The sequence below is a fragment of the Heloderma suspectum genome, chromosome 3 (genome assembly GCF_057233095.1).
Source record: "Heloderma suspectum isolate Gila_16-S chromosome 3, 16-S_ref, whole genome shotgun sequence".
NCBI classification, from domain to species: Eukaryota; Metazoa; Chordata; class Lepidosauria; order Squamata; family Helodermatidae; genus Heloderma; species Heloderma suspectum.
Window position 1 is genome coordinate 107,825,958 of NC_139460.1, and position 16,112 is coordinate 107,842,069.

At 43.4% G+C, this 16,112-nt stretch overlaps 1 protein-coding gene across 7 annotated transcripts in view; it reads right to left on the reverse strand.

Moving 5' to 3' along the window:
* The window catches only part of PDHA1 (pyruvate dehydrogenase E1 subunit alpha 1), a 31,358-nt gene that overhangs the window by 5,991 nt on the left and 9,255 nt on the right, over window positions 1-16,112 (reverse strand). For 3 of the 7 annotated variants that reach the window (XR_014789172.1, XM_084844063.1, XM_084844064.1), the window contains exons 2-6: window positions 9,133-9,201; window positions 7,620-7,793; window positions 3,004-3,130; window positions 2,428-2,519; window positions 1,651-1,743 (exon numbers count right to left, since the gene is read on the reverse strand). Coding sequence is in view for 5 of the 7 variants with exons in the window: in XM_084844063.1 (XP_084700189.1) it covers window positions 1,651-1,743; window positions 2,428-2,519; window positions 3,004-3,130; window positions 7,620-7,793; window positions 9,133-9,201 (555 nt within the window). In the remaining 2 variants the exon portion in view is untranslated. Of the gene's footprint in view, window positions 1-1,650; window positions 1,744-2,427; window positions 2,520-3,003; window positions 3,131-7,619; window positions 7,794-9,132; window positions 9,202-9,744; window positions 9,809-14,223; window positions 14,239-16,112 lie in introns of all 7 variants that reach the window. The other 4 variants (XR_014789171.1, XM_084844062.1, XM_084844065.1 and 1 more) reach the window with 3 other exon arrangements.

Sequence of the window (16,112 nt, forward strand, 5' to 3'; positions counted from 1 at the left end):
CCCTACCTTCCCGACCATCTGCTCCCATCGGTAGTACATGCCCTGGTCTCCTCTCGTTTAGACTACTGTAATGCGCTCTACGTGGGGTTACCCTTGAAGACGGTTCGGAAACTGCAGCTGGTACAGAACGCGGCGGCTCGCCTGATTAAAGGCAGCCGCCGGCGAGATCACATCACTCCAGTGCTGAAGGAGTTGCACTGGTTACCAGTTGTTTTCCGGGCCAAATTCAAGGTGTTGGTTTTGACCTTTAAAACCCTATATGGTTCCGGCCCAGCCTATCTTAAGGAGCGCCTCCAGCAACACCAGACAGGCCGCTTAACAAGATCAGCCTCGGATGGCCTTCTCTCTGTCCCATCAGCCAGGACAGCTAGACTGGTGGGGACGAGGGAGAGGGCCTTCTCTGTGATGGCCCCCACTCTGTGGAACTCCCTCCCTAGGGAACTCCGTCATGCCCCCTCTTTAATGAGCTTCCATCGTGCATTAAAAACGTGGTTGTTCAGGCAGGCATTTGGGGTGGGTTAGGGTATTTTTTTAAAAAAAAAATTATGGTAAAATTTTATTGTTTTAAATTGTTTATGGTGGGTTGTACATCGCCCAGAGTGGCTGGGAGACCAGTCAGATGGGCGATTAATAAATTTAATAAATAAATAAATAAATGTAAACACTATCGTTCAGAACTTCCCTTTTCAACCCACATACAATTAGACTTGCTGTCTTATCATAAGATTTTTCCCTAAGTCACCATATTCTAGCTTGCATGCTTACTAGTTCTTGGACCTCTTTTCAGAAACACCAACATGGATTACTGAATTAGTAAGATCAAACTGTTATCCAATAAACATTTAAAGTTGTGATATGAACTAGGATCCTAATCCAAACTGCTTAGTTTGTACACATATATGGTAAAATTCCACATTTGCCAACTTCTCTACGTTCCTGAACATGTATGGCAGGAGCATGTGCCTGCCCCCAACCTTATCGTCCAACTGCTATGTGAGTTATGCCTCTCAAGTGCAGAGGGAAGGAAGAAAATAGTGCACATGCATACAGGTGAAGATAAGTTGATATACTTCCCATCTCTTCAGTGACAAGTATTTCTTTGTGCCTCTTAGCTGACAGCTTGAAGATGCTGCTACTATCATGGAAGCGGGGGGAGGAGGAAGAGAGGGGCATTATTTCCAGGCCCAATCACCCTTATTGTCTGCATCATGCTGTCACATGGTCATAGTGGAGCAAAACAAAAATATACAGAAAGGACTACTAGCCCATATGTTTTATGAAAAAAAAAAAAGAACCAACTGCTAATCTTGACCCCAAATGTCAACATCTGTCTTGACTGGACGGGAGGTCACCATGACATTCAAGTAAGAAGGAATCACAAAATTGTATCCATCCACAAAATTCTTGCATCCAAATTCCAGAAGAAGCTCCCACATAAACGTGCTGTCTGCCATACTGCCACATACATGAGATTCCTTATAGAAAAGAAATGTGGCATATTCTCAGGTCAAAAACTTTGCACTGTCACCATTCAGGTTTAGAAACATTCTGCAGGCATCAAATAATATGACCAATGTTTTTTTCCCTGTCAAGTTATGTGGCTCTATAAGTATAATCTCTAACTACACAGAGTAAACCTTGAAAGCTTACCTGATTGGCAGCACCATCACCATACAACGTCAGACAGATCTCATCTTTGCCAAAGTACTTGCAAGCCAAGGCAATACCAGCTCCCAAAGGGACCTACAATGAATTACAACATGCAGAGCTTGTGGAACAAGACCACTTTCTGAAAAGCGAATGACAGGCAGCTGCCAATAATAAATTATTATTAAGAGGGCACTTGGGGCAGGATCCAGTCCTGTCTGTCTGTGCGTGGGGCTGCATGCGGCCAGCCCCACCAATTCCATTGCTCAAGTGGTCCCCACCATTTGCACAATGGCGATTTAGCACTTCCGGGGGCAAACCCTAAAACAAGCGGAAATGCTAGTGCCTTGGGGGCAGCTGAGCGGAGCTTCTTTATGCCACGCATTGGATACTGCCCTTAGATTGGAACAGAACCACTGAAACACCATGTCTTCAATTCCTATCCCATTCAGTCCAGAAGAATACCACAGTCAATTAATTGTGCTACTGAAAAGTCCAGGAGTCTCAACAGGGTCACATTCCCTCATTTTTCTCCCAGCAAAAGTCACCTGACAAAGCTGACAAGGCTTTTAAAGTCCCAAACCCATTCCAAAAGCATTGAGGAATGCACAAAATTGAGTGGCCATCAGCAATTTAGGCTACATTAGGGTTAAATATAGTACTAAGGCAGTAGGGCCACAACTGGAAGCACACCTATCTCTATACTGGGCTATGGCACAGATTAAAAGCTATATATAACCCTCCTCCAGAGAAAATACTATGTTTACTTGTAAGCCTTACCTGGGCACCAACAATACCATTCCCACCATAGAAGTTTTTGGCATACATATGCATTGAGCCTCCTTTGCCTTTAGCACATCCACCTATCCGACCTGAAATGGTTAAAAATAGCTCTTTTACATCTGATCTGGTGTCCACCAAAGTCTACGTGAACAGGATAAGGCTATCCTCTCCCTTGCTAACTAACTGGATAAATGTTAGATTCCAGAATGATGTACAAAAACCCTCTTTGGCAATACATAGAAGTTCTTAGGAGAGGACATACTCGCAGCACAAAACATAATTACATGCCAGTATCACAGCTTTACAGGCAGACGTGCCCACATAAGTGTTTAAAACCATAGTGCAACTGTAACCAAGTGTAGGGAAGCTGCAGCTGAACATGCATGAATGAACAAGCCCTAGGCTGCTTGGAGTAAGGGTAGAATACATGTGTAACAAATTCAGTGAAGTCCTCCTAGGTAAATTAGATTGGGATTTCATAGTTGAACAAAAATGTGAACCTAAGTCTCTTTCATCTATCCGCTATGGTGCTATTCCTTCCCACATTTATGTATTATTTTACTGAACACAAACCTGTCAGCTCAGCAAGGATTTCTCGAACTGAAATACCACGAGTGTATGTAAAGCCATGGGCCCGGTAGGCAGTGATCAAGTGATCTGTTCGATTTATGGCAGCCTCAAGTCCAACACAGCAAGCTTCCTATGGTAAAGAAAGTAGGTCTGAAAGTGTACATAGTGCACAGGTAATAAAATAAAAAGTATTATACAAACTCTGGACATTCAATTCATACAACAGTTCAGAAGAAATAGAAACAAGCTCTGTTCAGGCATTTGACTTAACACATGGGGGCTTAAAGTGTGTGGTCCGGGCCATGTCCTGAAAGCCACCCCTGTCTTCAAGCATGCCGGCCTCACCCCCCTCAGTTCAGACCTTGCCGGGTTGAAGCAGCAAGACCTGAAAGACAGTTCTACTCACATTTATCCACGTTCAGGGGAATGCGAGTAGAGCTCCTTTTCCTTGCCAATCGAACACAGCAGTGACTGAATTGAGGGGGAGGGGTGGCATGGCTGGAGACGGGGCAGGGCCAGCGTGCACAGCCCCAATTCTCTACACACATTAAGGACGCATCCAGGTGAATGCCTGAATAGGGCTACAGTATACCTAGGGAAAATGTCACCTAGTGCACACACCCATAGCATCATACATGATGCTAAAGTTAAATGCTGGCAATGACAGGTGTATGAGGTACAGTGTCCTACTGGCTAGTACTATAGATAGTAGTTTATTGTTGAAGGTCACCAGAGCTCTGCCTCTTTGAAATATTTTAATATTTGGAAATCTTATAGCAGCCTTAACAAACCTGGCGCCCTCCAGGAGTTTTGGACTTCCAACGCCTATCAGAACCAGCCAGCATGGCCAATGGTCAGGAATGGTGGAAGTTGTGGTCCAAAACATCCGGACAGTACCAGGTTAGGGAAGGTGGTCTTATAGGATCCAGATTTTGCACATAAACTACTATGAACAAGTGCAGACTGAGGGAGAACTTAATTACTTTTCTCCTGTATTACCCCCAAACTATGGAATGCGCTCCCTCAAGAATTACAATTGGCCCCCGCTCTCTTGCTCTTTAGAAAGGGTATAAAGACACATCTTTTTAATTTACCCTTTTAAAATGTGTAGTGTTTGATATTTTAATGTTTTTACTGTTTTCTTCTTTTAAATTGTTGTCTGCCAAAAAGCCATCAAGGCAGTGTACAAGTCATTATAATGATAATAATAACAATAATTTAAAAAACTCCCTACTAGTAGAACCTCTGCCACAAAGAGGATTAAAATAAAACTAGGTATAAGCCATTTCGATCAAGACAAACCCCTCAGCTGTCTTTTCTTGTAAACTTCTTTCACTTCTCACTGTCCCCCACCTTTTCAACACTTCCCCAACACTCTAGCTACACCAGAAAGGGGAGTTATTAACTCTCTCACCCCCTTAACTCCTTTTTGGAGCAGTTACTACTACAGCTCCCTGACAGTTAAAAAAAACAAACAGTAATGTACGCGACGTTGATATTTCTCCCGGCAATCTTAATTCCAACCTGTGATTCATCCAGCCCGGCCTTTCTCATGATGTCACCCTGCTTATTTAACTTATATGCAGAGTACAGTATACACCCTTGTCGTACTCTTTTCCCAGTTTTCAACCATTTGGTTCAAAACTGGGAAAGGAGTACAACAAGGCTGTATATTGTCACCCTGCTTATTTAACTTATATGCAGAGTACATCATGAGAAACGCCGGGCTGGATGAATCACAGGTCGGAATTAAGACTGCCAGGAGAAATATCAACAATCTTAGATACGCAGACGATACCACCCTAATGGCAGAAAGCGAAGAGGATCTAAAGAGCCCCTTGTTGAGGGTGAAAGAGGAGAGTGCAAAAGCTGGTTTGAAACTCAACATTTCAAAAACTTAAGATCATGGCATCTGGCCCCATCACTTCCTGGCATATAGAAGGGGAAGAAATGGAAGCAGTGACAGATTTTACTTTCTTGGGCTCCAAGATCACCGCAGATGGTGACTGTAGCCATGAAATTAAAAGACGCTTGCTCCTTGGGAGGAAAGCTATGGCAAACCTAGACAGCATAGTAAGAAGCAGAGACATTACCTTGCCGACAAAGGTCCGTCTAATCAAAGCTATGGTTTCCCCAGTAGTAACGTATGGCTGTGAGAGCTGGACTACAAGGAAGGCTGAGCACCAAAGAATTGATGCTTTCGAACTGTGGTGCTGGAGAAGACTCTTACGAGTCTCCTGGACTGCAAAGAGGTCAAATCAGTCAATCCTAAAAGAAATCAACCCTGACTGCTCACTGGAAGGACAGATGCTGAAGCTCAAATATTTTGGCCACCTAATGCGAAGAGAAAAGTAACAGGAAAAGACCCTGATGCTGGGAAAGATTGAAGGCAAAAGGAGAAGGGGACGGCAGAGGATGAGATGGCTAGATAGCATCACTAATGCAATGAATATGAACTTGAGAACCCTCCGGGAGAGAGCAGAGGACAGGAAGGCCTGGTGTGCTATGGTCCATGGGATCACGAAGAGTCAGACACGACTTAACGACTGAACAACAAATGTACGCAAATTTAATGACTGGGAAGTAAATGGAGGTGAGATTTGCACATCTGCAATAACCGAACAGTTACTGTTGGTGCACAAATTTCCCCTCCATTTACTTCCCAGTCCTTAAATTTGCACAAATTTCACCTCCATTTATTTCCCAGCCATTACCTTGCTGTATATTTCCCTTCCATTTACTTCCCAGTCCCAAAAAATATACAAATATTCCCAATGGTTAAAAAAAAAAAAAAAACATAGAGGGTGGTAGAATGGGATGGAGGAAATGGGGCACCAACAGTACTTACACCCAACCCCCACCCACAATGCAGCCCCATTCACTCTGTCCCATGCAGCACCGTTTCTCGGGTGGGGGGTTAAAAACTGTCAGGAAACTGCAGTAACCGCAAAAAGGAGCCGCGAAAGGGAGGGAGTTAGTATCTCCCCCTTCCAGAGTAGCCCAAGAGTCAGGGAAGTGTTGAAAAGGTGGGATCACTGAGAAATCTCAGTCCAAGACTTAAAATTGAGAGGACCATAAGAAACGTAAGTAACATAAGAAGAGCCATGCTGGACCAGACCAAGGGTCCATCTAGTCCAGCAGTCCGTTCACACAGTGGACAACCAGCTGTCGACCAGGAACCCACAAGCAGAGCGTGAGCGCAACAGCACCCTCTCACTCATGTTCCCCAGCAACTGGTATACATAGGCTCACTGCCTCTGGAGGTAGTGAGCCTATGTATGCTACTGCAGGTAGCACATAGCCATCAGGACTAGTAGCCATCAATAGCCTTTTCCTCCAGGAATTTGTCCAACCTCCTTTTAAAGCCATCCAAATTGGTGGCCATCACTACATCCTCTGGTAGCGGATTTCATAGTTTAACTATGTGCTGTGTGATGAAGTACTTCCTTTTATCTGTCCTGAATCTCCCACCACTCAGCTTCATGTGATGACCCCAGGTTCTAGTATTTTGAGAGAGGGAGAAAAATGTCTCCCTATCCACATTCTCCACAACATGCATAATTTTGTAGACCTCTATCATGTCTCCCCCACATTGCCATTGGGGAGATATTGTCTTCCCCCCGCCCTTTGGTGCACTTACTCCCTCAGCTTTTGTCCCCCATTTTCAGTGCTTCTGAATGGCAGCACCAGGTCCCTCTCCCCTGCTCCTTTGCAACTGCCTTCAAATTAGCCATCATGCAACCTTTTTTTGTCCATTTCCTTGTATGTTACCTACTCCCCTTTGCAGCTCCCTTTGACAGCTGAAACAGACAAGGGAATTGACCAGGCAAGACTACACATATCGGACAGCAAGCCTACACATATCACAATATCACATATTGTGAAAGATCGACAATAATAATAATATTAAGGTTCATCCACCCCCACCCCAAATAGGTTCCCCACCCCTGCTTTATAGGAAGTGTGCCGTTATCTGTGCCGAATAGCAAATGGTCTTGGTGAATGCTATTCAGTCGGAATTCCTCTACCTCCCCACTCTATAGCCTATCTTTCTAAACCTTGTTCTGAAAGTATTTTCCTCCAAATTTGTTTTAACTTGAATATTAGAGTGGGTGGGAGGATATGCAACTATAGAGTAGTTTTAAAAGATTCAAGGACCTCTTGCAAAAACATCTCAATAGCCAGGAGAAAAAAAAGAACTGCCAAGGGAGACTCTGTTGAAGGTGGACCTATCCCAGTTTGGTAAATGCTATCTTAGATGACAACCAAATTACAGAACGGAGCAGCTGACATTCCTCAGTACATTAACCAGGAGCAGATAGAAAAACTGGGCCTACATCTAGTCTGGCAAGTATGGCTCTCACCCAGAGTAGAATAGATGTTCTTTTGCTCACTGTGGTGACCATGAACAAACTGCAGGCTGGCACGCACAAGTATTAAGCATTTTCTTAAAACGTTCCTAGCTTAATTACACTGAGTTATCCAATGTTACACCAGTGGAAAAATGACAAGAGTTGGTGTTGTTCCGCTAGCAGCTGCACACCACTAGCAGAACGACCGCAGCTAGCTCAAGCAACACCTAGCCTCATGAAGTTTTAAGCACAATGCCTCTCACCCACCTGGCCATCATATAAATGACAGAAGCCTCGAATAATCTTCTGTTTATATAACTGGTCTGCTTTCAATTCCATGCGCCGAATAGTCTGCATAGTCTTGTAGTACTGCAGACCCTGCTCTCGAGTCATCACGGCTGTGGTGGGTGGACCCTCCTCCAAGCGATGAAGATCATGTTTCTGGGAATAATAAAGACAAGCAGTCACTTCCATTTTTTCATACTAAGATGGCTATTTAAATCTGACTAAAGGCAATCAGAGTATAGCCTCTCCCTAGCAAATATTGCTCTATCTGCTCCCTGCCTTTTCTGCATTGTGTCCATGTAGTCCAGGTTGTAATATGAAAGCAGTGCAGTGCATACAGACTTAGTAGGTAGCTTCCCTGGAACTACCATGGTAACAACTAGCCATTTTATTGGCTGGGGCTTCTAAATCCCTGTGGAGGTTGGAGGAGCAGGGCAAGTCTCCTCCTGGAGTTAGAGCACCTTCATTACAAAGGCATCACAAAATATTTGGGCTCTTGTTGATTAGAAAAAAATCTGCTACAGATCTATAAAATCTGCATGGTGTGGAGCATGTGCATACGAGGGAGAAAAATTTCTAACACTAGAAGTCAGGGCCAGCTAACTAACTGGCCAGCAGGACATTCAGCACAAACAAAGGACATTGCTTCTTTACAATATATAATTAATTTATAGATTTGCTGTCATAAGATGACAGGCTGGATTAGACAAACTGACAGAGGATAGATCTATCAGCTAGCTAAACAAGCACCACAGCATTGGCTACAATAGCTAAATGGAAGGCAGTATGCCTCTGAACACCAGTTGCTAGGGAGCGACAACAGAGGAGGACTACTGCTTTTATATCCTGTTGTGGGCTTCCTGGAAGATCTTGCTAGCACCTGTTTGAAACAGATCATGGGATTAGGTAGGCCTTTGATCCAAAAGAACAGTTACATTCTAAAGCAGACTTCCGTAACCTGGAAGATAACACCTCCAGATATTTTGGACTTCCAACTCCCATCAGCCCCAGGCAGTATTGCCAATGGTCAAGAATCCTAGAGGAAGTTGTCCAAAAATCTGAAAGGCAACAGGTTGGAGAAGGGTGTTTTAGAGCACATGGGAGAAAAAAAGCAGAAAAAGTGGACTACAGCAGCCCACTTACAAGATGGACACAGACATATAAGACACACAGCGAATCCATCTGTGCAAACTACTGAGGGCCTTTCCCATATAATGAAAATGCAAAGAGTAAAAAAAATGAGTTCTAAATTAAAGAGTGTGCTTATCTCTGTTATGCAAAACGTAGTATGTATTGCACCTTCACTTCTAAGAATACTTGAATCAGAAGGGGTGTGCTATTTTATGCTTTTAAAAATACATTATTTCTAAAAACTGAACATACTTGAGTAGAGGCTCCACACATCCAAGACAGTAGTTTTGCAATAGTTGAATAGCATTGTGTTAAGATGCACTATAGTACAACATTAGCTTTTGGAAATAATCAAACTACTTACCTTAATATCAAATGTAGCCTCATTTGCAAAATCTGCATAATTTCGAGAGGTGACAACTACGCGGGCAACCTTTCAATAAAAAAGGAGGGGAAGAAAGATGCATAAATGGCTGTTTTAAACTATTGAAAATTGCAAGTTGCGTTCTACAAACACAACTTGCAAGTTGTGTTCTATAGATGAAGTACTTACACAGTAAGTGTCATCCTGTATTACCTTGTCATACTATTAAAAACACAAAAAAAGAGTACTTGTATACTTACAAGTTACAACCATGAAGCTAGGACAAGCACTTGGAGAGAAAGCAGGCAGTGTCAGTAAGCCTGCAAATATGTTGGGGCTAGATTTGCTATAAACATGTATATGCTTTTAATTCTACATGCATCACACATGGGCAGAACTCCAGAAGAACTCCATAATGACACCAAATTATTTAAGGTAGTTAGAACAAAAACGGATTGTGAGGAGCTCCAAAAAGATTTCTCCAAACTGGGAGAACAGGCATATAAAAGGCAAATATGGTTCAATGTAAGCAAGTGTAAAGTGATGCACGTTGGGGCAAAAAATCCCAACTTAAAGTATAACCTGATGGGATCTGAGCTGGCAGTGACTGACCAAGAAAGAGATCTTGGGGTTGTGGTGGACAGCTCGATGAAAATGTCAACCCAGTGTGCTGCTGCTGTAAAAAAAGGCAAACTCCATGTTAGGCATAATTAGAGAAGGAATTGAGAAAACTGCCAACATCATACTACCCTTATACAAATCTATGGTGTGACCACACTTGGAATACTGTGTACAGTTCTGGTCACCACACTTCAAAAAAGATATTGTAGAGCTGGAAAAAGTGCAGAAAAGGGCAACTAAAATGATCAAGGGGCTGGAGCACCTCCCCTGTGAGAGAAGGTTACAACAGGTGGGATTGTTTAGCTTGGAAAAAGGAGGGTAAGGGGAGACATGATAGAGGTGTACAAAATTATGCATGGTGTGGAGAATGTGGATAGGGAGACATTTTTCTCCCTCTCTCAAAATACTAGAACCCGGGGTCATCCCATGAAGCTGATTGGTTGGAGATTCCGGACAGATAAAAGGAAGTACTTCTTCACACAGCGCATAGTTAGAAATTCACTACCACAGGATGTAGTGATGGCCACCAATTTGGATGGCTTTAAAAGGGGGTTAGACAAATTCCTGGAGGAAAAGGCTATCAATGGCTACTAGTCTTGATAGTGGGAGGGTGCTGTTGTGCTCATGTCCTGCTTGTGGGTTCCCGGTTGATGGCTGGTTGGCCACTGTATGAACAGAATGCTGGGCTAGATGGACCCTTGGTCTGACTCAGCACGGCTCTTCTTATGAACCTGCTCCCCATGATGCAGAAATCCCAGGACAGAGCAAGCAGGACTATAGGCAAACCAGCTGCCTGCCAAGCTTTCTTCTTTGCTCCAAGGTCCATTCCCAAATAACCATGTATTCTCCTCCTTATCTACGTCCCATATGAAATTTCAGATCTAGGTATGCCTGTGGCAATTATTCCTTTTTCCACATCAATGTAACTCCATACACAGGGATGTCCTTTATTCCAAACATTATTGTTGAAGAACCTTATTATAATCTGCCAACTCTACATGCAGTAAAGAGGCTACCAATATGTGCAATACACTCCCAGAGAAACAAGTGGCAGGACTAAGCTCCTTAAAAGGAAGTGAGCAGAGGCAGTTTGTGGTGAAGGGGTGTCAAAGTTTTGCAGGGACAAATGCAGTACTGAGTCATGAGAAGGATAGAAAGAGCAGGACACAAGGGTAATCACACTGATCTTCAAAGGATAGGATACATACTCAAGATTAATTAACATTGGTAATTTGTTAATATACTTCCAAATACTCTTTGGTACTCACAATCAGGGTTGTTAAAAAGTGTGCCAGTGTGGAGTTTACAACTGAGGAGATCTGGGTACAAATCCCCAACGAACCACGGAACCCGCCGTCACTGTCTCTCAGCCTAACTTACATCATGGGGTGTTGCGAGGATAAAATGGGAGTGGCGGGAAGAAGCCAGCCTGCCTGCCTGCCTGACCGCCCACCAGCCTGCCTTCAATTTTTAATCAGCCCAATGACCAATGTTCTCTGGGTGGATTACAAGCAGTGTAACATAAGCCCCTGTAAGCTCTTTGGATGAACCGTGGATAAAAGTTTCATAGATTAATGAGGAGGAGGAGGAAGAGGATGGTTTTGTGCTTTAAGTGCATGTTTAGGTGCAGAGAATTTTAACTGTGATTGTCAATACAAAACCAGCAGTATTTATTAGGGCATAATCTTTTGTATACAGAAGTGGGTGAACCTAAGCAAGAGAGATAGAAGTGGAACAGAAAAAAAGGAAAAGTTGAATGTGTGAGGAGGATGGACACAAAGGAAAATTTCGACTTGAAAAAATCTGTGGGAAGGGGGGGAGAGGGAAGATAATAAAGATAAACTTGAAGTGGTATAGGTATGCCACAGTATCTAATGCACATTGTTTACTAGGTTCTGAGCAAGCTACAGTGTTACTGCTCTATTTGCATAGTTGGTACAGAAAAAAATGAATTAGGAAACAAGCTGAACATGCTAGAATGGGTAATATTCTCTCCGCCCTCTCCCCCTAACACACATTGTACAAACTTTAGGGAACTATGCCACATTCTGCATATCGGAGGTCCCACCAGTTATGGTTGTATTGCAACATACAAATACAAGCCATTATTAACCGGTGGGGCAGTTTGCATGAACAACAGCCCGTGGGTTAAACAAACCACTGACTGTCTAAACAGGAGACAGTGGACCACTTTTGGTTTTAATCAATAACCTACGATCAGCTTGTTCATAGGTTATTGATTATGATGTGTAAACCCAGAGTGATGGGTTATTTAGTCCCGGTTAATCAAACAAGAAACAAGTGGGAGTTAATCCTTTCCTGCCTGCTCCATTCCCTTGCTGAGAAACAGAACACGGAGGTCATGAAAAAACACATCATGTTCATCGTTGTCACCTGGGCTACAGCTCAAAGGCAGGGCACATGCACTGCACATAGAAAGTTCCACTCCCAACATCTCTAATAAAGGGGACTCTGGCTAGCAGAAGCCAGGAAAGATTTTGAGGGCTGCTACTAGTCAGACACACTAGTGGTCTGAGTTGGCATACAGTAGTTTCATATGGCCATATTTTGAAGACTGCAGATCAACTGGGAAGGATGTGTGTGCTTTCTTACCACCTACAAGTTGCTCCTTGTACACTCTCCCTCTGGAGAGAAGAGCCTGGAACCTGGACTGTGACATCAACTGCCAGGGGCCATAAGAGATGATCCCCATCTCCCCCCATTCCCCTCCTGGCCCAGCAACATATCCCTAACTATATTGTACCTTTGCATGGAATTTAATTGTAAGCTGCTTTGGGAGACAATATTAGCTGAAAGGAATGGTAGAAATATAGTCTCACCTAGCTTAGCATGTTTGTTTATGTTTAGGAACATAATAATGCTGTAGACATCATATACCTCGACTTCAGCAAAGCTTTCGACAAAGTGCCCCATGATATCCTGATGAGCACACTAGCTCAAAGTGGGCTAGATGAAACAACGATCCAGTGGATCCACAGTTGGCTACAGAATCGGACTCAAAGAGTGCTTATCAATGGGACCTTCTCAAACTGGGGAGAGGTAACGAGTGGGGTACCGCAGGGCTCAGTCCTGGGCCCAGTATTTCTTCAACATTTTTATTAATGACTTGGAGGAGGAGGTGCAGGGAATGCTGATCAAATTTGCAGATGACACCAAATTGGGCGGGATAGCTAATATTTTGGAAGACAGAAACAAAATTCAAAGTGATCTGGATAGACTGGAACGCTGGGCAGAAAACAACAGAATGACATTTAATAGGGATAAATGCCAAGTTCTGCACCTAGGAAAAAGAAACCAAATGCACAGTTACAAGATGGGGGATACATGGCTCAACAACACGACAAACTAGAAGGATCTTGGAATTGTTGTCTATCACAAGCTGAATATGAGCCAACAATGTGATGTGGCTGCAAAAAAGGCAAATGCTATTTTGGGCTGCATTCATAGAAGCATCGCTTCCAAATCCCGGGAAGTACTAGTTCCCCTCTACTCAGCACTGGTTAGGCCTCATCTGGAGTATTGTGTCCAGTTCTGGGCACCACACTTCAAGAAGGATGCAGACAAACTGCAGAGGGTTCAGAGGAGGGCAACAAAGATGAACAGGGGACTGGAAACAAAGCCCTATGAAGAGAGACTGAAAGAACTGGGCATGTTTAGCCTTGAGAAGAGAAGACTGAGGGGAGATATGATAGCACTCTTCAAGTACTTGAAAGGCTGTCACAGAGAAGAAGGCCAGGATCTCTTCTTGATCATCCCAGAGTGCAGGACACGGAATAATGGGCTCAAGTGACAGGAAGCCAGATTCCGGCTGAACATCAGGAAAAACTTCCTGAGTGTCAGAGCAATACGACAATGGAACCAATTACCTAGGGAGGTGGTGGGTTCTCCATACTGGAGGCATTCAAGACGAGGCTGGACATCCATCTGTCAGGGATGCTATGACTTGGATTCCTGCATTGAGCAGGGGGTTGGACTCGATGGCCTTGTAGGCCCCTTCCAACCCTACTATTCTATGATTCTATGAACATGTTCTATAAATGCGTGGTGGTGGTGGTGGTGATTAAGTATACTAGGAACAAGGAACATTTTTAATGAGACCTGAGATGTTCACAATGTGGAGTCCTACCATGTCCCTGACATTACCCACAGAAGCATAGACTCATGGCCTTATTCTCTTTGCTTGGGTCTGTTTTTTTAAATCCTGCTTATGGCTTCTATAATAACCTTTTTACATAAGGTGAAATTTTTGAGATTTGAGCTAGTATCCAGTTTATGACCTTCTGCTCAGAAACTAGGAACCTGATTTTTTGCAAGGCTAAATGAAGTGACTAATACTATAGTAAGAAAAACAGATCAGAATGGCACATAAAATGTTTTCTACATCAAATTATGTATTGCCAGGTAGGCTGAGGGAAGATCAAAGAATTAAAGTAATGATGTGGGCCTTACCTCACTAACAGCTCCCTAGAGCAGCAGAATTGGGAAGAAACAGAAACAGAAAAAGTCATCAGCTATTATCACACAAATCTAGGAAAAACAATTTCTCATAAATAAATTAACCTCAATTAATTTTAATTAGCCATCTAAAGACCTATTTATTATTATTTAGCAGTGGAGTATTCACTATTCAGGAAACTCTCAGTCAGCTCCCCCCTTCCCTCCATGCCCCCCCACACACATTACCACCCAAACATACGCACTCCTGCTTTCCTGTGTGAGAAATGCACACAGTTCTCAGTTTGCCTCTGTCCCCGTTTGGCTCTGACTTCTGTACTTCTCTCCCTCCAGCCCTCCCCAAATGGCTCTAACTTCCCTCTTTCCCTGCATCACCCCTCCTCCTCCTACTGCTGCTGCTGCTGCTGTTTACGCATTGCTTCCCACCACAAAAAGCAGTCTTGATGGGACTTCACGCACACAAATACAGAAATCCATAATTTCCCATCCTCTTTTCTTCCTTCTATCCACAACACACAGGCACAGCTCACCCACCCTGGTTGTTCTCTCTCTTCTCCAACCCATCCAAAGGCCTGCTGCTGTCAATTACGATGGGAGTTTGCATATGCAGCAAAGGCACAGCAAGCACGGAGAGGAACAGCACAGGTCGGGGGGGGGGGTGGGTCACATGCGTGTGTGTGTATGTAAATCAATCTGGGATGGAAGGAAGCAGATAGGCTGGTGGTGGGCATGATGGCAAGCCTCTGGGGGCACCGGAGTTTTGCTAACTAAGGCAATTTTACAAACTGAAAATGCCATTAGGCTGCCAGTAGAAATATTCATGAAAAATTCCTTTATAACTTTGAGATTATAAAACTTACTATATCTAACTAGAAAACGTATATTTATAGTGTGCACTCTGAAACAAGCAGATCTTACTGAGAACATCCAAAATAAAAAGAGATACAAAACCCACACATGTGCATATGTATGAAAATGCTGAGTATTATTTCATTACCTATTTTCAAGACTGTGTTATATGTGCAAATTACACAGGACTAAGTAAGTTAAAACTATCTGTACAGAGTGAGAAAAAAAGACTCAAGCACAAAGTCCAAGAAGGGAGAACATACCATACTCATGAAAGCTGATTATTGGTCAATTTATCAAGTTTATCAGATAATTAGGTGGGTGGGCAAGGGTTTCATGTTATGTATAAAACCTGTTCCTCCTGGAAAACCAGGGTTGACACTTGGAAATGCTCCTGGATCCTAGCCTGTCCTTGTATCTTCAGGTAGCAGCGTGGTGAGGGGTGCCTTTGCAGAACTATATCTAGTGCACCAGCTGCAATCATTCCTGAGTCAGTCTGATCTGGCAACAGCTATCCATACCATGGTTATATCACGGTTAGACTATTGCAATGCACTCTTCATGGAGCTATCCTTGAAGAGCACCCGTAAGCTTCAATTGGTGCAAAATGTGGCAGCTAAGCTGCTAACTGGTGCACAGTATCGCGATCATATCACCCCAATACTGAAAGATCTCCACTAGTTGCCAGTTCTTTTCCAGGTTCAGTTCAAGGTCTTGATGTTAACCTTTTAAGATCTAAATGGCTTAGGGCCTGCTAGCGCAGAGTCTGCCTATCTCAGTTTGATCCTGCTCAGTTACCAAGATCAGCATGATAAGCCCTTTTGAAGACACCCTCTCTTGCAGAGGCCTGTTTGTCTGGCATGTGGGAAAAGGCTCTCTCCTGTGTTGCTCTCAAACTCTGGAACACACTCCCTGAGGAGTTCCAACTGGTCCCCACTCTCTCTGCAGTCAGGATGGGGGTCAAGTCATATTTTTAACTTGGCTTTTAAAATCGTTGTTATGGTTTTTAGTGTTGTTTTTAATGTTTTACTATA